The sequence below is a fragment of the Benincasa hispida genome, chromosome 9 (assembly GCF_027475165.1).
Source record: "Benincasa hispida cultivar pf3 chromosome 9, pf3_genome.v1.1, whole genome shotgun sequence".
Lineage (NCBI taxonomy): Eukaryota > Viridiplantae > Streptophyta > Magnoliopsida > Cucurbitales > Cucurbitaceae > Benincasa > Benincasa hispida.
The window spans coordinates 24,831,110-24,852,315 of NC_143486.1; the positions used below are offsets into that span (position 1 = coordinate 24,831,110).

At 36.0% G+C, this 21,206-nt stretch overlaps 1 protein-coding gene across 1 annotated transcript; it reads right to left on the reverse strand.

Annotated features, from left to right (window-relative positions):
* Positions 1–11,876: 11,876 nt before the first annotated feature.
* Positions 11,877–20,497, reverse strand: LOC120085474 (ERD (early-responsive to dehydration stress) family protein). The gene is made up of 12 exons (XM_039041452.2): positions 20,358–20,497; positions 19,061–19,397; positions 18,607–18,756; positions 18,032–18,167; positions 17,175–17,276; positions 16,799–16,918; positions 16,622–16,702; positions 15,559–15,899; positions 15,001–15,246; positions 14,055–14,379; positions 13,393–13,626; positions 11,877–12,358 (listed from the first exon to the last, which is right to left on the reverse strand). Exons 2-12 carry the CDS (start codon positions 19,369–19,371, stop codon positions 12,137–12,139), a joined length of 2,268 nt encoding a protein of 755 aa, XP_038897380.1. The 5' UTR covers positions 19,372–19,397; positions 20,358–20,497; the 3' UTR covers positions 11,877–12,136.
* Positions 20,498–21,206: the final 709 nt, after the last annotated feature.

Sequence of the window (21,206 nt, forward strand, 5' to 3'; positions counted from 1 at the left end):
TCGGGATTCACCAGAGGTAGTGGGCATACTTAACGACAGTAGGATAAGACTTAGTCTCCTTCTTGTTTCATATGTATATATGCCAGAGGTGGGTATCTAGAGGACATAGATGCCCAGCCTGACCCCAGTAGTGGGGTTACTTACTGAGTATTTTATACTCATTCTTTCTCATGTTATTGTTTCAGGTAAGGGTAGGGATGCACCGACGATGGACAAGCAGAATTCGTGATCGAGCCACTGGGACTAGTTTTTACGCTTCCGCATCATGATATTTAGAGTATTTTCATGCTTATTCTAATGTTTGAAACTTATTATTAAGAATTTTTTTCATATGTATTTATTAACCTTTATGATTTATGGGTACTCTATTATTGTTTTTAACATTTGTATTTAATAAAGAACTTTTGAACTCTCCTTATCTATTTAGCATTTATTTCATCATAAAGGAGTGTCGTTTTACATTCCATGCATGTATATATTTTAGTAACGGCCTAACTTAAGTCCTAGGGGGTCGGGTAGTTACATGCATCGACAGTGAGCTGTGCAGCTAAGACCTTGGAGATGCATGGGTTCGCTCGGCAGCGTGGGCTGCTAAACCGGCGACAACACAAATGACGTGGTCGAGTGGTGTGGCTGGTCCGGATGAAGTCAAAGGCTGGGCTGAACGACGACGACGTGACGGTCTCGGGCAGTTGGGAGAAGGAGGGGCTGGCGGCGTGAAGGAGAAGAAGGAAAAAAAATTCCCTATTTTCTTTTTTTTTTTTCCTTCTTTTGACTAGCATGCATACCGAGGAGATTAAAGGGCCTATTTGAAAAAACTTTCCCTCCTCTCCTAACCCTAATTCCCAAAATAACACAAAAAAAATTTTGAGGTCATATTCTGTTGAGATTGGTATCCTAATTCTCTTGGAGTCTCGTTGTTTTGTAAAGATACACATTGTTCAATGAATAAAATAAGTGTTATTTAATTCTGATATTTGCTCATATCCAATAAACAAAGCTCCTTGATTATCTTATGTGAACTTAAGCATGTATATGTGATATACAAGTGGATCATGTCTTAAGTGATAATCTAAATCGGTTTGTAGTATAAGAATTAAGGTGGGATACCTGATCCTGGTGACACTACGGATACAACCTGCTTTGTAGAGGTTTGCAAGTGTTGTAAACTACTACAGATGGTTGATCCTGACCATTCATGTGGAGACGTGGAATGGGGGTGTCCTATACAAAGAGTTTGTATAAGACCTGGACCACGAGATGACTAGACTCTGTATATAACGCGTTGATACTAGAGACTTGCATCTCACCTAAACGACCATAGGTGACACGACCTCAATCCTGAGTGTTCTGTGAACTCTTGCCTTTGAGAGCGGTCCTTTGATTATTATGGGTGAGAATGGCTAGATTGCCAACTCAACATGCCTACCTTTTTGGGGACTTATCTGATATGGAAGCTGGGAACTCAATCCACAAGATGGAATTCAATCATTTCCCGAAAGCAGGGATAAGTAGAGAGATTGCTCCTTTAAGGACTGATTCTAGGGCTTGAACATAGTGGCTACAACTTCTCTTTGGAAGAGAAGATTCAGGCATAGTAGAACTATGACTTATGTTCATTCGAGGGATCAGTGGTACTTAAGGAGACAGGTGTAACTACAGGAGCATAACGGTTATTGGCCCAGCTGTACTTACGAGCGATCTGTGAAGGGTTGTTGCACTGCTGATTAGTTAAAATGGACACATAATATATCTATAGTGAGGAGAGTTAAGCTGTCGGTCTTTAGTGGAGTGCCTGACAGTTAACGGATGGTGGATCCTGTGACTAAAGAGTTTAGTCAGTTATTCATGTACCGTTGAAGCTTCGGATCTATAGGTTCATGAGATCCCCTTGGTAGTTTGGATTCTGTTGAGGATCAGTTCTTAGTTTTGATTTGAAATGTTCAAATTGACAAGAGGTATTTTGATTATATATGATATAATCGGTATGATGTATAAGATACATCTAGTGTAGGATTGATGTAAATGAGATTTATATTAAGTACCATGGAATAGAAAAAGAACTATGGTTTATATGTTTCATGAGATGAAATATTAAAACTATAGGTTATAAATATAGTATGATAAGTTGGTTATCATTTATGTTTATAATAGTATTAATTAGATAATTATTACTTTTTCTTTTAAATAACCAAAGTAGTGGGTGGTTATTGGATCATGGTAACCGTGAGTTTAAAAGGAAAGTGGTTTCCTATTTTGAAAAGAAGTTTTTTTTAAAAAAAGTTTGAAAAGGATTTTTGAGTTTTCTCTCCGCCAAAAGAAACCCACGTAAGTCGTCAAGTAAATATAGATTTACTAAACGACGGTTGGGTGAGCTAAACGATCGTGCAGGTACGAGCTAAACATCGTGCAGTGTTTACTAAACGATCGTATAACTTTGCTAAATGATCGCTAGCCCAAGGTAAACGATCGTGTAGAGTCTATACGCGACAGACCGAGCTAAACGATCGCATAGTTTTATCTAAACGATTAGGCATCGACCTATACGATAGGTCTCCGACTTCTCCCATTTACCTAGTTGTGTACATGATTGTTGTTTCCTTTGTTTGTCTGCCTCACACCAAGTCCGAACAGAGCCCACCCTCTGTATTCTCACACCGAGAATACCAAGGTCGTCTTATTGGTGGTGTCAGACTCAACTCAACACCGTCAAGATTTTTTGGAGGCTGTTCGTGGGGCTGTGGAGGTTGTTCGCTGTTGCGGAGGAGTTCATGACCTAGGAGATCGTTGAGGACGAGCGCGAAGTGTTCGCGGTGTTGTGGTCGTGTAGATTGAGTGTTTGTGGTCTCTGTTGTTCGAGCCGCGCATCGAAGCGTGGAGACGCTTCTGTCTATGTGTATAGAGTTTTACTCTCTGTTTCTTTGTATTTTACATGCTGTAATTTCTATATGAATCGCATAACCGTTTGTTTGAAGTTGACTATAAATGTATTGTTGATTCATGATTGTAATTTGGAATAGTCTTGTTCCGCTACTCATGGAAATATCGTTTCTGATTTCCTTCAATTGGTATCAGAGCCAAGATCCAATCCTGGGACCTGTGGATTATGGGCCCACTAGATTGCTACGTGGGTTTGACTGAAGCTCAAAATGTCATTACGAATGATGGAATCGAGGATCCATTGTCTTTTAAAAAAGCAATGGAGGATGTTGACAAAGATGAATGAGTTAAGGCCATGAACTAGGAAATGGAGTCTATGTACTTCAATAACGTCTAGGAGCTTGTTGATCCACTTGATGGGGTCAAACCTATTGTTTTTAAGTGGATCTATAAGCGAAAGAGAGGTGTAGATGGTAAGGTGCAAACCTTTAAGGCTAGACTCGTGGCAAAGGGTTATAATCAGGTTGAGGGAGTTGACTATGAGGAAACTTTCTCACCTGTTGTCATGCTTAAGTCTATCTGGATTCTCCTGTCCATAGCCACATTTTATGATTATGAAATATGGAAAATGGACGTCAAGACTGCCTTTCTTAATAGTAATCCTGAGGAGAGGGGTTCATAATTCCAGATCAAGAGCAAAGAGTTTGTAAGCTTAATAGGTCCATTTATGGGCTGAAACAAGTATATTGATCTTGGAACATCAGATTTGACACTACTGTCAAATCGTTTGGCTTTGACCAGAACGTTGATGAGCCTTGTGTTTATAAGAAGATCATCAACAGCTCAGTAGCTTTCCTGATATTGTATGTGGATGATATCCTACTCATTGGGAATGATGTAGGATATCTAACTGACATTAAGAGTTGGCTAGCTGCCTAGTTTCAAATGAAAGATTTGGGTGAGGCACAGTATGTTCTCGGGATCCAGATCATTCGGGATCACAAGAACAAACGGTTAGCCTTATCTCAGGTATCGTACATTGATCAAATGTTGATCAGGTACATGATGCAAGATTCCAAGAGGGGTTTGTTACCTTTCAGGTATGGAATCGTTCTGTCTAAGGATCAATGTTCTAAGACACCTCAAGAAGTTGAGGAGATGAGACGGATTCCCTATGCTTCTGCTGTAGGAAGCTTAATGTATGCAATGTTGTGTACTCGAATCGACATTTGCTATGCAGTAGGGATTGCTAATCGATATCAGTCCAATCCAGGATTTGATCACTGGACAGCGGTCAAGACGATCCTCAAGTATTTTTGGAGAACGAGGGACTACATGCTTGTGTATGGAGATAAGGATTTGATCCTTACAGGATACACAGACTCTAACTTTCAGACCAATCGAGATTCTCGCAAATCGATATTAAGGTCAGTGTTTACTCTGAATGGAGGGGTTGTAGTTTGGCAAAGCATCAAGTAAGAATGCATCTCGGACTCCACTATGGAAGCCGAGTACGTAGCGACTTGTGAAGCAGCTAAAGAGGCTGTTTGGCTGAGGAAGTTCCTTACAGATTTGGAAGTTGTTCCAAATATGGATTTGCCTATCATTCTTTATTGTGATAACAACGGGGCTGTGGCAAATTTGAAGAAGCCTCGGAGTCATTGTCGAGGTAAGCACATAGAACGGAAATATCATCTGATCAGGGAAATTGTGCATCAAGGTGATGTGATAGTCGAGCAGATTGCATCGGAGCACAACGTTGCTGATCCCTTTACAAAGGCCCTCACGCCTAAAGTGTTCGAGGGTTACCTGGTAAGTCTGGGCTTGCGGGATATGCGACATCTTGTCTAGGGCAAGTGGGAGATGATACTGGGGTATGCCCTAGTTTATTGTATATTGTGCATTTTTATATTGTATTGTACATTAGTCTCCCGAGTCATTAGGACAAGTGGGAGATTGTTGGGATTGGTGTCCTAATTCTCCTAGAGTCTCATTGTTTTGTAAAGATACACATTGTTCAATGAATAAAATAAGTGTTATTTAATTCTGACATTTACTCATATCCAACAAACAAAGCTCCTTGGTTATCTTATGTGAACTTAAGCATGTATATGTGATATATAAGTGGATCATGTCTTAAGTGATAACCTAAATCAGTCTGTAGTATAAGGATTAAGGTGGGATACCTTATCCTGGTAACACTACGGATACGACCTGCTTTGTAGAGGTTTGCAAGTGTTGTAAACTACTACAGATGGTTGATCCTGACCATTCATGTGGAAACGTGGAGCGCGGGTGTCCTATACAAAGGGTTTGTATAAGACCTAGACCACGAGATGACTAGACTCTGTATATAACACCATTGATACTAGAGACTTGCATCTCACCTAAACGACCATAGGTGACACGACCTCAATCCTGAGTGTTTTGTGAACTCCTGCCTTTGAGGGTGGTCATTTGATTAGTATGGGTGAGAGTGGCCAGATTGCCAACTCAACATGCCTACCTTTTTGGGGACTTGTCTGATCTGGGAGCTGGGAACTCGATCCACAAGATGGAATTCATTCATTTCCCGAAGCAGGGATAAGTAGAGAGATTGCTCCCTTAAGGGCTGATTCTGGGGCTTGAACATAGTGGCCATAACTTCTCTTTGGAAGAAAAGACTCAGTCATAGTAGGACTATGACTTATGTTCATTAGAGGGATCGATGGTACTTAAGGAGATAGATGTAACTACAGGGGCATAACGGTTATTGGACCAGCTGTACTTACAAGCGATCTGTGAAGGGTTGTCGCACTGCTGATTGGTTAAGATGGACACATAATATATCTATGGCAAGAAAAGTTCAGTTGTCGGTCTTTAGTGGAGTGCCTGATAGTTAACAGATGGTGGATCCCGTGACTAAAGAGTTTAGTCAATTATTCACGTACCGTTGGAGCTTCGAGCTACAGGTCCATGAGGTCCCTTTGGTAGCTCAATGGATTCAGTTGAGGATCAGTTCTTGGTGTTGATTTGAAATGTTCAAGTTGACAAGAGGTATTTTGATTATATATGATATAATCGGTATGATGTATGAGATACATCTAGTGGAGGATTAATGTAAATGAGATTTACATTAAGTACCATGGAATAGAAAAAGAACTATGGTTTATATGTTCCATGAGATGAAATATTAAAACTATAGGTTATAAATATAATATGATAAGTTGGTTATCATTTATATTTATAATAATATTATTTATTGGATAATTAATTCTTTTTTTTAAATAACCATATGAGTGGGTGGTTATTGGAATCATGGTAACCGTGAGTTTTAAATGGAAAATGGTTTTCCTATTTTGAAAAGGAGTTTTTTACAAAATGATTGAAAAGTTTTTTGAGATTTCTCTCTCGGCGAAAAAAAAGCTCATGTGGTCCTCAAGTAAATACGAATTTCTTAAACGACTGTTGGGCGAGCTAAACGATTGTGCAGTGACGAGCTAAACGATCGTGCAATGTTTACTAAACGATTGCATAGCTTTGCTAGACGATTGCTGGCCCAAGGTAAATGATCGTATAGAGTCTGTAGGCGACAGACCGAGCTAAACGATCGCATAGCTTTTGCTAGACGATCACATAGTTTTATCTAAACGATTGGGCATCGACCTATATGATAGGTCTCTGACTTCTCCCACTTGCCCAGTCGTGTACGCGATCGTTGTTTCCTCCGTTCGTGCCTCACATCAAGTCCGAATAGAGCCCACTCTCTGGATTCTCACACCAAGAATACCAAGGTCACCTTGTTGGTGGTGTCAAACTCAACTCGACACCGTCGAGGTTTTCTTGAGGTCGTTCGTGGTACTGTGGAGGCCGTTTGCTGTTGCGGAGGAGTTCGTGACCGAGGAGATCGTTGAGGACAAGCGCGAAGTGTTCGTGCGGTGTTCGTGCGGTGTTGCAGTCATGTAGATCGAGTGTTCGTGGTCGCTGTTGTTCGAGCGGTCGCGCATCGGAGCTTGGAGACGCTTCTACCTATGTGTGTAGAGTTTTACTCTCTGTTCCTTTGTATTTTACACTATAATTTCTATATGAATCGCATAATCGTTTGTTTGAAGTCGACTGTAAATGTATTGCTGATTCATGATTGTAATTTGGAATAGTCTTGTTCCACTGCTCATGAAAATCTTGTTTCCGATTTCCTTTATATTCCTCTCTCCTTAAGAAACTTTCATCCTCAAAAGTTCTAATCGAGGAAGATCTCCAAGTTTTGAGCTTTCATCTTGTTCTCCTGCTCCCAAGTCGCTTCCTCAAACTGATGATTTTGTCATAAAACCTTTTCCAATGACACCTCTCTGCTGTGCAAAACCTTCACTTCCCTTGCAATAATCCGCACGGGCTTCTCTTCATAACTTAAGTTTTCGTTCAACTTCAAAGGCTCGAAGTCTACCATATGAGTCAAATTCGTCACATACTTCCTCAGCATGGAGACATAAAAGAGATTATGGATCACAGAGAGAGATGGTGGCAAAGCTAATCGATAAGCCATAGGGTCAATTCGCTCTAAGATCTCGAAATAACCCTACAAAACACGGGCTTAATTTCCCCTTCTTTCCAAACCGTAGAACACCTTTCATAGATTCTACTTTCAGGAACACGTTATCGCCTACCTCAAACTCAAGATATTTACGTCTAATATCATCATAACTTTTCTATCTACTCTGCACTGTTAGCATACGAGATCTAACCATCTACATGGCTTCATTTGTCAGCTCCATCAACTCAATCCCCACTAACTTCCTTTCACCAACCTCACCCCAGTAAACAGAAGACCTGCAACCTTTACCGTATAGAGCTTCAAATGGTGACATGCCAATGGTAGCCTAATAACTATTATTATACGCAAACTCCACCAAATGCAGGTGGAAGCCCTCACTCCCTAAAAACTCCAACGCACAAGCGTGCAGCATATCCTTTAAATTAGACCAAATGCGCTGGGAGAATGAGGGATTGAGGGAGTGGGGGGGAGAGGGGGGGAGGAGGCTGGCAACGTGAAGGAGAAAAAGGAAAAAAAAAAAAAAAAGAAAATTTCCCATTTTTTTTTCTCTTTTGACTAGCACGCATACTGAAGAGGTTAAGGGGACTATTTAAAAAAACTTTCCCTCCCCTTTTAACCCTAATTTCCAAAATAACAAAACAAAATTTATTTATTATTATCTTTTTAGAGCATCACGATTGAAGAAGAGAAACACATCGTTCAACAAGAAAATGCAAATATAGAATGAAGTCTAAGAAGAATACAACCCATATGAGCCAAAGGGAGGAAGAAGAGACGAGATAAAAGAAGAGCAACCGAACGACGAAAGAAGAAAGAAGATGAGAAGAGAGAGAGGTGAATAATGAAAATGCGTGATGGGAAGAGACAGAGAATGGGGAAAGTAATTAAAACGCCTAGAAAAAGTAGTGTGAAACATGGAGAGAAAGCGGTAAGTTAAAATAGTGGGTTATTGATAGCTTGTAGAAATACAAGCTATTGTAGCCTTTTATTTAGAATTATGAAGGTTGATGAGCAGAGTATGCATTAATATTGATAAGAATTCATGTGGAATAATGAGCTTGTGTCAATCAGTATTAGAAATCCCTACTAGCTTGTGTCGATCAGCATTAGAAATCCCCGCTAACCCTATATCATGCATTATGTTGTGTCAAAATGTCTATTTTGTAGTTGTTGCAGGAATCATCTGCATGCGTTGATCCTAATGAAGACATGTTGATCGAATGAAATGGCGCAACTACAATGATAACCATGATAGGAGGATGATCGCAAAGTGGTTGGAATGCATTGATACTTCAGAAGAAACAATCATGAACGCATACCTTGGGAGTATCAAAGAGATAAGATCATGACGAAATTTCACCTACCACGATAGGAATGGCAGTGATTTAGAGTCGGATTACCAAAGCTGTCGGCATTTGAGCTTTATAAATAGAGCCTTGAAGCCCAAATTCAAAGCATCCAGGACTCCTGCCTTAGGCAAATTCCTGTGATCACAGACGAGAGCATGAGCAAGAAAGTCTTTGAGAGTTCTTCATTCCCCCAACCCTTTTCAATTGACGACCAGAGCTTCGCCGGAGATAAAGCTTGAGAGAGATTACTCCACCGCCCATCCATTGCACCACCGACAGCCTCGACACATATATGATGGAAGCAAGAGATTGCCTACATCTAGCCATCCATCTCTCTTCTCACCTCTGTATTGTATTACATTTTTGGCTTAAGACATTAATACATTTTGTAATCAATGCATCTATTTAATTCCTTCAATATAATTTTCATAATATTTTTCTACTTTATCATCTTTTTCTTTCACCGCAACGAGTTAAATGCAAATTGCAAGAGTTATCGCATACTCAATCATGCAACATAGAGATATGACGAATGTAGCAAATCACCGAGAGACGTGCGTTGCGCAAGTATAGTGAGTCAATCCTGTTTGCTTAGTGCGAGGCTATCGCAATGCTTACTATGAGCAGAGTAACTATAACCAACTGCCCGAGAGGGTAAGTAGTGGAACTGGCTAAGCAAAGTAGAGCAATGTTCCTAGAGATAGGAATAATCTTATGCTCAATACAACCATGCGTTATAGATATATAAGCATGTGGTTGACCACTGAGAGGTGTGTGATGCGTTAGTGTGGCGAGCTAGGATTACCCTTGTGACCAAACTTAAGGACATGGTGGTTTATCCTCCCCAATCTTACTTCTCCATGCATCTTATTACGCGTTAACAGTTGCCGCAACTCTACCGATTCTCATAGTCAAACTTCAATTATTCAATCGGTTTAGCTAGAAGTAGGAGTAGTGCATAGCAATCAACTTCTTTCTTTTTATTTTTATTCATCACCTTAAACACATTACTTTATAATCAGCTTTTAGTTGCAAGTCCCCATGTTCGACCTCGGATCACCTCGAGAAACTTGCAATCTTATTATACTTGGCGAGAGAGCAAGAAAACTTGTGATAGGAACGGTATTACATATTCTTTAGATTATCATATGATCATCGCATACACCATTAACGTATATTCTTCAGACCATCGCATGACTATCAACGCATATCAATTATCAACAAAATTTTTTTCCCTAATAGTTGTATTTCTTTTAACAAACATCAAACATCGGGTGGGTTCTTTAAGCCCACCCAACGCCATTCTAGTGAACTATCAAACAACCCCTTTAATGATATATTTTTAAGTTAGTGATTTGGCAACAACATATTAGTTATAATCTTCATTAAAATTGAAATTGAAATTATTAGATATTAGAAATTTTTAGGCTCTTTTTGATAACTATTTGATTTTTTTGTTTTTTGTTTTTTGTTTTTGAAAAATAAGTCTATAGACAATATTTCTACCTTCAAATTTCTTTATATGTTATCTATTTTTTACCAATGGTTTAAAAAACAAAAAAAATTTGAAAACTAAAAAAAAGTAGTTTTTAATTTTTAATTTTTTTTAAAAAAGGTTAAGAATTCAACTATTGTATTTAGGAGTGTTTGTGGGTTGGGTTGGATTGGGTTGAAGAACTTTTTAGACCCAACCCAATTGTTCGGGTTGTAAATTTCTTCAATCCAAATAACTCTTATTAAAAAAATGAACTCAACTCAATCCAACCATGAAATTTTTGGGTTAGGTTGGTTCGGATTACTCAGGTCATTTATTTAAAATTTTGTTCTAAAAAGAAGTAAAATGTAAATACGTAAAAGTTTGATTTAATTATTTTCATATATTGAATTAAGGTTAACAACTCAATTTCAATTTATATAATTAAAATTTTCTTTTCAAGGTGCTAAGAAACCATTTTAAAGATTTATTAGAGAATAAATTATTCAAAAAATAATGAAATTAAATAAAACTAAAATCAATATATGTATTATAAGTAACAAAAAATATATATTTTAAAGTTAATAATAACTTCAAGTTCGTTCGGATTGGTTTGGATTATATTAAGTGAACCAATGAACCAATTCAATTCATAAATTTTTTTATTTATTTGAAGCCATTCAAACCTAAAATCGCACGGGTTGGGTTGGGTTGATCGATTTTTTCTGGTCGTTGGAGTTTTGAACACCCCTAATTGTATATATAATTCATTCTAAGAATTGGGAAGGAAATAAGCTTAATTTTTAAAAACCGAAAACAAAAAAAACGAGATTGTTACCAAATGGAGCCTTAATTTTCCTTATCCTCATTCTCCCTCACCTTGACAATCCACCTCCCCCACCTGAGTGCTACTTTTTTTTTTAAGGACCATTCCCCATCTTTCTTCAAATTTGGTTGTATGAAAATTACATTTTGAAGGCGAAATAAAATATTACATTGATTTTGAATGATTAATGTTGTAATTTTTGTTGCTTTTAAGAAGATAAAAGTGATTATAAAATAAATCTTAACCGTTTTTTTTGTATTTGGTATATCAAATTGGGATTAAATCAATTAAAACCACTTTTGACATGTTCATTTCACACATTTTAAACTCAACTTTTTTTACCGACTTTTAGATTCTCCTAAAATTATACCATGTCATTTGTTTTTTTTTCAAAAAAAAAAATAATAATAATAAAAGCTATTTCCCTCCATTTTAAAATTAATCTAGAGAAAACAGAATATATCATTTTAACCAATTATTTAAAATTGATAAATTATATGAAAAATAATAATAATAATAACATGTCTAAAACTTAATTTATTATTTATTATATCTAAAACAAGATAATTTATTAGTTATTTACCAAACACTATAACCATTTTGTTCAAGTCAAGACTGAGACGCTTGTAAACTTCAAATTATAGTTGATTTTATTAAAATACGGTTGTCAACAATCATTTTAAAAGTTAAGATAATTCCAAACTAAGCTTAAATGATGTTTCAAACTGATTTTGAAATTGAGGATAGTAATTTTAGTCCTAACCTAAAATGGTATACAAATAAGACCATGAAATTTCATTAGGTTCAAATCTCATGAGCAAAGGAAACATGTTAAACCTCTTAAGAAGAACAATTACACTATTTGAACCAAAACATAAAGGAACCCAAAGGAGAAGTAAACTTCTATATGATGAGTACAATTTCATGATTTCTAATGTTGACCAAAGTCTGGCTACATACATCAAAGAGTGTGAGGAGGAGCCTCTAAATGAAAATTTTCAGTTAAATATCATGACGAGTAAATTAGATGCTTTTTTTTTCTAAGTTCATTAAAATAATATATATTTGCAACCTGCCTAGGCATCTGTCTCAGAGTTCTCTTCAGAAGGAAGTTTACTACTCCTATGAGAGTTTCTCTTTGTAGGAACCAAAGGGTTGCTTTCTTCATCATCAATCAGTATAGGTTGTTCTATTGTGCTGCTCTTGAAAACTGGGTGTACATAAGCATCCTTTAAATAGGCTTTCAAGTCTAAATTTGGTTCTGTGGCCTTTTCCAGTGTGTCCTTCACCATTGCATCCTGCCAATATTTTTCAATTTGGATTTCACTCTATCATAAAGAATATGTATATCTAATACCCCTCTAAAAAAAATGTGTATCTGTTATAATAAATACCCTTGAACTTTCCTCTTTGTTTCAAAAATACTCTCATACTTTTAGAAATTGCAATATTACCCCCAACTTTCATAAATGTTTCAAAACTTCCATTGGAGTATAAATTGTTTAGAGTTTCCAACATAAATAGGGACTTAGAACGTTCAAATTCTAAAGAATTTTTACTCCAGGATATTTTTGAAATGTTTACGAAAGTTCAAAGGTAATATTGAACTTTTGAAAGTATCAGGGTATTATTGAAACAAATGAGAAAGTTCAAGGGTATTTTTTATAATTTAACTTTTTGAAAATATAAAGTAAGGTTTTGGGTGTCTAGATCCATGACATGTTACTTTTTTTTTATTTTGACAATATGTGGGGTGGTGGAATCAAACCACTAACTTCGAGGTTAATCATACAAGCACTATGCTAGTTGAGCTATGGTCATTTTGGCCCATGACATGTTGCTTATAATACTTTTTTTGTCTTTATTTTGGGATTTTTAAAACACATGACCAGCTAATATATCACAGAAGTTCAAAAATACAAAAAACAGTCTGTATATATTGAGGAACAAGTGCCTTTTTGGTCCCTAAGTTTTGGGGTTAGCTTCCATTGAGTCCCTAGGTTTTGAAATATTACACTTTTAGTCGTTTAAGTTTTGAGTTTGATTTCAATTTAGACCATAGGTTTCAAAATGTTATAATTTTGGATTTTGTTTCAATTTGGTCCTTAGGTTTTAAGATTGACAATTTGAACCTTAATTTATCACTAAATATTCATTTCAAATCTTTGGTGTCAGTGTCTCTTAGTTAATTTAAAACAATTATGAACCTCACATATCTTTAGCAGAATTATTGTTACTATTTGAGTTTCCTTATTGCATGCCAATGGAAAAGCAAGATGATCTCTCACAAAGATTGAGAAAAGAATTGAAATCTTTGTTGGCCTTAACTAACCTGTAAGGGAAACTTGACAAAGGCAGATTCAAAACGCCCCTTGCAGAATTTGTGAACCCATATTGTCAAAATGGGCAGTGCAACAAGAAATAGTGATGACTTCTCAGCCTCTCTCATGCTGAACAATCCCATCAGAAGAAGCTGGGATATGATTAAACCAATAATCACTCGACGATGAACATGCGGCCAGAAGGCTGCACCACTCTCATACTTCTGGTTGTATACATTAATAATCTGAAAAATATAAGCATCATAAGCACCATCAAGCAGTAGAAATCCTTAAGCTATTATATTGGAAACTTCAATTTGTAGTTTATTCAAACTATATTCAGAGTCTAGAAGTAATCTGGGACAGCAGGCACAACACCTTTTGTAATATAATGTTCATTAATTCCATTGGTCTGTTAAGGCACAAGTATACTTAATTTCTTGTCATGACAAACGAACATTATGTAATATGGTTGAATAAATTGAACAAACTATTTCCTTCATGCATATATAAAGCTCTTTAAAGTGAGTTTCCCAGAAATTTGAAGCCACACAGGAGTTAAAATCCATAACCTAAATCCGAAAAACCATCATGAAGCAATGTTAGTTGACGAGATATAAAGTCTAATATTGCTAAAATGGGATTATGATAGCTAACGACTCAGCAGACTCACCTGATGACGATAAATCAGGTAGGAGAAAGCAAAGAAGACAATGATGAAAGGGAGCAGTATTGGTGTGACAACAGAATACACAAACCCCAGCAAGATATAAAGCTGTATTCTAGGTTCAGATACGGGAAAGTCCAAGCAACCAGGATCCATTGCCTGATCCCTGTCTTGGTCTGTCTTAACTAAAAATGTATTCTTCAGGTGGAATACGATCAGTGGAACCAGTCTGAGAATCTCTGCAGCAATTCCAGCCCAACCATCAACCATTATGTAAGTAATGAAAAATGTAGCTTTCATTGGAATAGAGTCACCAACAGTTTTTGTGAACCTGGAAAAACAGAATGAGTTGATGCATCATATTGGAGTATCCACTTTATTTATAAAAAGTATGAAAAGGTAGGCTCGCTTATCATATCGTTTCAAGTCGGGACCATTATCTCATACTTGACTACAAGAATGTAAGAAAAGACCCAGATCTTGAAAGTGCAACGACTGAACGAGCTTACATGTCTACAAAGAATATTCCGTTTGAAAACAAACAAATAAGAATATAAAGTGCATGCCATAGCAATCTGGATAGATAAAGGCCAGAAAATGCAAAATTATAGATATCAAAACTTCGAGTAGGCTCATTTTAAACGGCCTTATTAAATTAAAGGCTCGTTTTAAAATGCCTTATTAAATTAACTTTGGTTTATGCTCTTTCAATAATAACAATAAAAAAAAAAAAAAAAAAACTTTGGTTCATGCACAGTTTGTTGTAAAAATAAAGTCGCAATTCTTGCAAAAAAATTCAGGATGATAATATTTCTTTTTATACTTGATTCTAAATTTTCTTATCTTCTTGACGATTATTAGAAAAACTTGTTTCCGTAATACAAATAATATTTTGTTCTAAAGAACCTTTGTGGATATTAGCATAATTTCCCCAGATGAAAGCAGAACATACTCTGTTGAGGGCTCATTAAGGAATTTCTGAAGCTGCTGAAATGCTGTTCCTGTTATAACGCTTCCAAAAAATACATTGACCAGAATGAACATATGATACTTCTCAGCTGATCTCCTATCTAACGCTGACAGGGATGTAAAACCTTCGATTTGTGACATGGTCATGAGAATTCTTGGGAGAAGAATTAGGAAAATCTTTAAAGCAATTCCCGGAAGAAATCCTTGGATGACAGACTTTATAACCTTCCTGCAACAAATGTTTCCAGTGTTTGAAACTGTAACTGTTAGGCCATAACTGCCACCACAATAGGATATCTACCTGTTGCACGAAGTTTAAGAGAAGGTAATAAATTGTCATGGAGTTTTATATGCATGTTAAAGCCTATAGTTCATCGTAAACAATGGGGGACTTCCTGGCCTGGGTTATTATAAATTGCAGTTGCATTTTTTTGACTCTGAGAAGCTTGAATACTGAATAGTATTAAGAATTAGGCATATTAAACGAAAGAAAAAAAAAACTTGATATTGCTAGAAGGTTATAAAGGTGGAAAGAACTTACTTCTCAATTATGGGCTTCAAGAATGGAAAGACCTTCTCAATTCCCTCTATGTTCGCCAAGGATTGAACAAAAGCTATGGGTACCATAAAGCAAAAGGTGAGAAAAAATAAACAAACTGCCATTATCAATTTTCGTATTGCAAGTTTTACATATGGAATAGCAAGGTTATCCCAAAAGATGTCACGTGGTTCAGGAGCCCATTCTGTCAACCAAATTGTAGGGTTGCTGGACTGCTGTGTTTGAGCACATACAGCTGCTGCCCATCGTGTCTTAAATGATACAAATGCTGCTGGAATTATGGCATTGGGATCGCTTAGAACCTTCTCTCTTTCTTCATTTTCCTGTACGGAAATAACATCTTAGACACCGACCAATTGTGTTACAAAAAGAAATTAGTATTCAAGGATGCAAAAGAACGTGTCTTAAAACTGGTACCACGTTCAATTAAAGGCAGATTATTGATTACATGAAACCTGAAAAATAAGTGCTTATTCAGGAAAAACAATGATTTAAGAAAAATAAAGTTAAACTGCATCAACTTTTCCTTTTTCCTTTCGAGATGGGGGCAGGGGATGCTAAATAGACCGTAGGAAGACTTTTCAAGATATGTAAGTGATCGGACAACTATCAGTTTGCATATACATTCCCTTTTCCATATTACATGTGTGTGTGGGCAGGGGGTGCTAAATAGACCGTAGGAAGACTTTTCAAGATACGTAGGTGATCGGACAACTATCAGTTTGCATATACGTTTCCTTTCTCCTATTACATGTGTGTGGTGTAGAGCCTTTCCCTTGACTAAAAAGTGTTGGCCATTGCTAAAAAAATATGTTCCTTCTTTGAAGAAAGGACAAGTACAAGAAAATGGAGGGCCTATAAACCAAATGCTACCATTTTTGGCTACAATCTGATGAAGGAAGAAAAGGTAACAACAAAAACATGGACAATAATGGAAGTTTTGATGTGTGCAAAAGTAAGTTATAACGAAACCAGATGTCAGATGAGGAATTGAAAGAAAGCTTGTTAAAATGTGATGAAGAGAGTACATGATTTATTTACTCACTTCTGCACTTAACTTCTCCACTTCAGCAGTATAATAATCAATTGCGTCCACCTTGCTTCCCCACAGTCCACAGAAACCTGTCTATGAATGCATTTCACTTCTTAAAGGTTATTGAAAGTCTCGATGAGAAAATTCAGAGATGCAAGAGACTTAAGTTTCCCGTATAAAGAAAAATACCTTTGTGGTGGGCCTTTGTGTAGGGTTTCTCTCATACTTGTTCTCATAGTATACGAGCCAATTCTGTAAACCCTTCTTCTTTTCAACCAACTTTGCAAGATAGTTTGCATTATAAACAAGCTACGTAAAGAAGAAATAAATAAATAAATAAAGTTGCTTTGACACTTGAAAGCTCAGATGAGAGATAAAAATATTTCCAGGATCCAGGCATGACCATCCATGTTGCTGCATTAATATACCTCAAAGGGAAAAACTAATATGACTAATATAGTTCTTTTCTACATTGGTATTGTGACATCATAAACTTATTTTCTTTGCAACATCAATAATTGATCCGAAATTTACATACCATTTATCTCGGTAAAAGTTTTCATACCTGATGTGTCAGATAGCGATCAGGGTGATTTACACAAAAGAAATGTTCAATGTGGTCACTGATTGACTCATCAGGATCTAGAGGAACATTCCTCAGAAGGACCTGTGAAGGAGCTTCAAATAAATTATTAACGATAAAAGTTATCAAATTACTATTTAAAAAAAAATATCAAAACAATCATTTTAAATCACTTCAATCAAACATTTGAAACATGAATTTAGAATTGACGTGAAAGATACGGAGTACTTGAGGAAAAACAGTAAAATACTGGTGTTTGAAAATCTATTATAGTCATCAATCAAATAGATGCAAATTCACATTTGCACAAGAGACTATAAATTTGCCTATCTTTTTATGAAAGCAATTTTTTTTGGAGACAATGACATGTTTTACCCTTAAAGATTTGTGAAATCTGCAATGCTCTTCCGTCAAATGCTAGATGGAATTTATCATACAAATCTTATTAGACGTGCAAATGCATTTTCTTCCCCTCCTGATAGGATTCTCTATCAATTCACTAAATCCACAAAAAAATTCAACACAGAGCTAGAGACCAATTCTAGAGGCTCTACCATCTCTCCATAAACATCCAGAAACCACACAAAATACCAGATAATCCAATTTTTACAGAAAACACACAACATAACTAGACTAAAGGAGTTATAGCTCCTTAATCTAAAATACCAAATAAAGAAAAATAACTGAAACTGATAATTTTAAAGGTTAGAAACAGTCACGATTCCATTTGCCTTTCTTGTATAAACCTTCTGGACTGGAGGTCTAACGCCTCCCCCCAAGGGTATAATGTTGAGAAAAAGGACATTACAAATATAGAAAAGTTTACAATCTGAACTCACTGTAAATTGATCTGGACGTCGTTTTTGAGATGCTAAAAACCGTAGCCTCATGTTAGCTATAAGCTTGTACTCCTTGTATAAAATGTAATACGTCCAAAATGAGAAGACATAAAACATGACTATATGCGCCCAAAATCTGGAAAAGAATGCTGTGTAAGAGCGAAAGAAACATAAAATGATACCTACACCAAGGACTTCTTTCAACGATTATTGAAATACACTTCAAAAAACATACAACCACAAAATATTAAGTTAGCAGCACAAAGATATTGACTCTATAGGAAATGGAAAATAAAATTTCCCAAGGGTTTTTAATTTAAAATAATGGGTTACGTCCTCAGTAGTTTCATAAAAAAGATGCGATAATTTAATCTCCAGGAGTCGAATAAATTTTCGATCTGTCTTAAAGTTGCTGTAAAGAATTCAAGAAACATAATTGGGGATTGATAACTGAACTTGGGACCATTCACAGTAATTTTTCATTTTGGTTCATTTAGCACTTCAGAAAACTATGATTATTGCAGCCTCCAATAAAAGAGGTGGAAACAGATATTCCACAGATAAGAAGAGGAAACCTTTTTGATGCTGGAGGAATGTTGGATATTGAGAGCTTGTCAATATCACTGTATGTCAAGCCCTTGGCATGCTCTAAAGTATCTCCAGTCCAATTGACAGGCACCAGAACAGCGAAAGCAAGCAATGTTACTGGTACAAATATCTTCAAGCTGCAGATATGTGTTGTTAAATGCATTATCCTTCAAAACGTGAAATGTGATATATAACATGCAGTAGTACAAACTAGATCACATATAGCTTCTCCTGAAATGGTCTATAAATGAATATCTTCAAGCTGCAGATATGTGTTGTTAAATGCATTATCCTTCAAAACGTGAAATGTGATATATAACATGCAGTAGTACAAACTAGATCACATATAGCTTCTCCTGAAATGGTCTATAAATGAATATCATAACATAATATACTCAAACTCTATAGTCTTGTAAATGCACATACCAAAATTCAACTCACCCGAGAAGGTAAATTCGAACGAACACAGCAGAATCAAGTCCTGCATGTTCAATGAGCTCGGGTTCTGGCATTTTCAATGCTGCAGGCATCCAATTGAGAAACCTAATATACATGTTGAAGTCCAAGTTGACAACATTGTGCACATGTCCTGAGCGTCTTGGACTGCCCCTTATCCCCTTAAGATACCACTTGGGAAAGTACACTCGATCATTGATTGGTTGAAGCCGTAATAGCGCAAATGCCACAAGAAATGCCAATGCAGAGAGAAGGTTGATTGTTGCAGAAACACCTATGTCTTGAAGACTGGCCATTATTTATCCCCTTGATCGTTGATCTCCTGATTGATTTTACCAAAAATATACAATAAAAATTCTCAGATTTAGTATAATAGCTTCGATGCTGGTTTGTGAAACTATTCATATTGATGACTGAGTGGAGAAACAAAATTGTCTTGTAATTTACAGTTCAAATACATTCTATCCTATCAGTTGTTTTTAATTCAGCAAACCAGATTGAAAATTGTCCTACAACCTAAACCAAATTTCAGTAACTTTCTGAGTTTTACATTCTCGTCTTCATGCCTTTTCAGTATTTATTCTCAGATAATGAAGGATATCGAGAAAAAAATATATCATAAACATCGTTTCAGGGTTGTGATCACGAGAATGATGACAAAAAGAAAAACAACAGAAAATTGTGATCCAATTAGGATTTACATATCCCAGCACATTTGTGTCTGCATTTCAATACTAGAACCTAACCAACAACAGTCCTTCCAAACATTTTTGTCTTCTCACGTTTTCTCATCCAACTTCCATGCAACCAAACATCAATATTCTAATCCTTCCAAACATTTTCTCAGGAAACAAACGGAAATATTAGGCTAAAATAAATCCAAAACGATAGGAAATTAAGATTTACATATCTCAGCACATTCGCTTCTACATTTCAATACTAGAACCTAAGAAAACAACAGTATCTGTCTTTTCATCCAACTTCCATGAAATTAAACAGCAATCTTCCAATTCGTCCAAACATTTTCTCGGGAAACAAACGGCAATATATGGTTTAAACAAATGCGAAAATGAGAAAAGAAAATAAGGATTTACATAGCACTGCACATTCACGTCTACATTTCAATACTAGAACCTAACCAAACAACAGTATCGGTATTCTCATTCAACTTTCATACAATTAAACATCAATATCCCAATCCTTCCAAAAAAATTCTCGGGAAACAAACGGAAATATTTGGCTAAAAAGAATACGAAAACAGGGGGAAATGCGGAAAACAAACCTTTCAGCGTTGTAGATTGAATAATAATTGATATTCTGAAGGAGCTCGATCAATTCGGGGGAGCTACGAAGAATCAAAACGATGAAATTGGGGAATTGCTTTTGGGACAGAAATGAGCTCGAAATCCGAGAGAGGTTATAATGACTTCAAAATCAACAGCTCGGAATCGGATCAGAGTGCGTCCGCATGAGATCGTTAAGCTCGCGCTATTTACATTATAACCGTTATGGATGTGACAAATGTTTTGATTCGAATCCCCTATATGACCATTTTGCCCTTACTCGCTCTAATTCTTATTATTATTCCTAATAGTTAATTCTATCTTTTCTTTCCTTTTTCCTACCTGACCTTTATTATTCTTCTATTTTAGTTATTAAATTTCCACAATGGATTGCTTGATAATTAATATGGTAATAAATTGCCTAATCAAATTAATGATAATTAAGGACCATAATTGACTCGATTTTCTCAATTTTAGATCAAAATCCAAACCGAACCAATTGGTTTTATAAAATAGAGAACCAAACTATTGTTCAATAAAGAACAAGACCAATGATTTGGATTTGGATTGCGTTGATTTCATGATGGTATGAAATTGATCATTTTCCTTTTTTTTTTTTTTTTGTTCAATTTTCATGATTTTTGTTTTAAATTGATCATTTTTGTTTTATCTTAAATTAAAATTTGACCTATTTATTTTTTTAATTGAATTAGATATTTTTGTTTATTTTATTTTAGATAATAATAATTGGATCTTTTCTAAATAGTAAATATACTTGCACTCTAATTAGTGAAGTGCTGAGAGTAAAAATAATAATACAATCTATCGTCCATCCAATCAAATGAAAT

Bases quoted from the DNA above. Each gene is read 5' to 3' on its own strand.
- LOC120085474 (XM_039041452.2), bottom strand. From the start codon at position 19,371: ATGGCCAGTCTTCAAGACATAGGTGTTTCTGCAACAATCAACCTTCTC. The intron at 16,919-17,174 runs GTATGAAAACTT...TTCTTTACGTAG, and splicing joins ATCGCTATCTGACACATCAG to CTTGTTTATAATGCAAACTA. The intron at 15,247-15,558 runs GTAAGTTCTTTC...CATTTGTTGCAG, and splicing joins TTGAAGCCCATAATTGAGAA to GAAGGTTATAAAGTCTGTCA.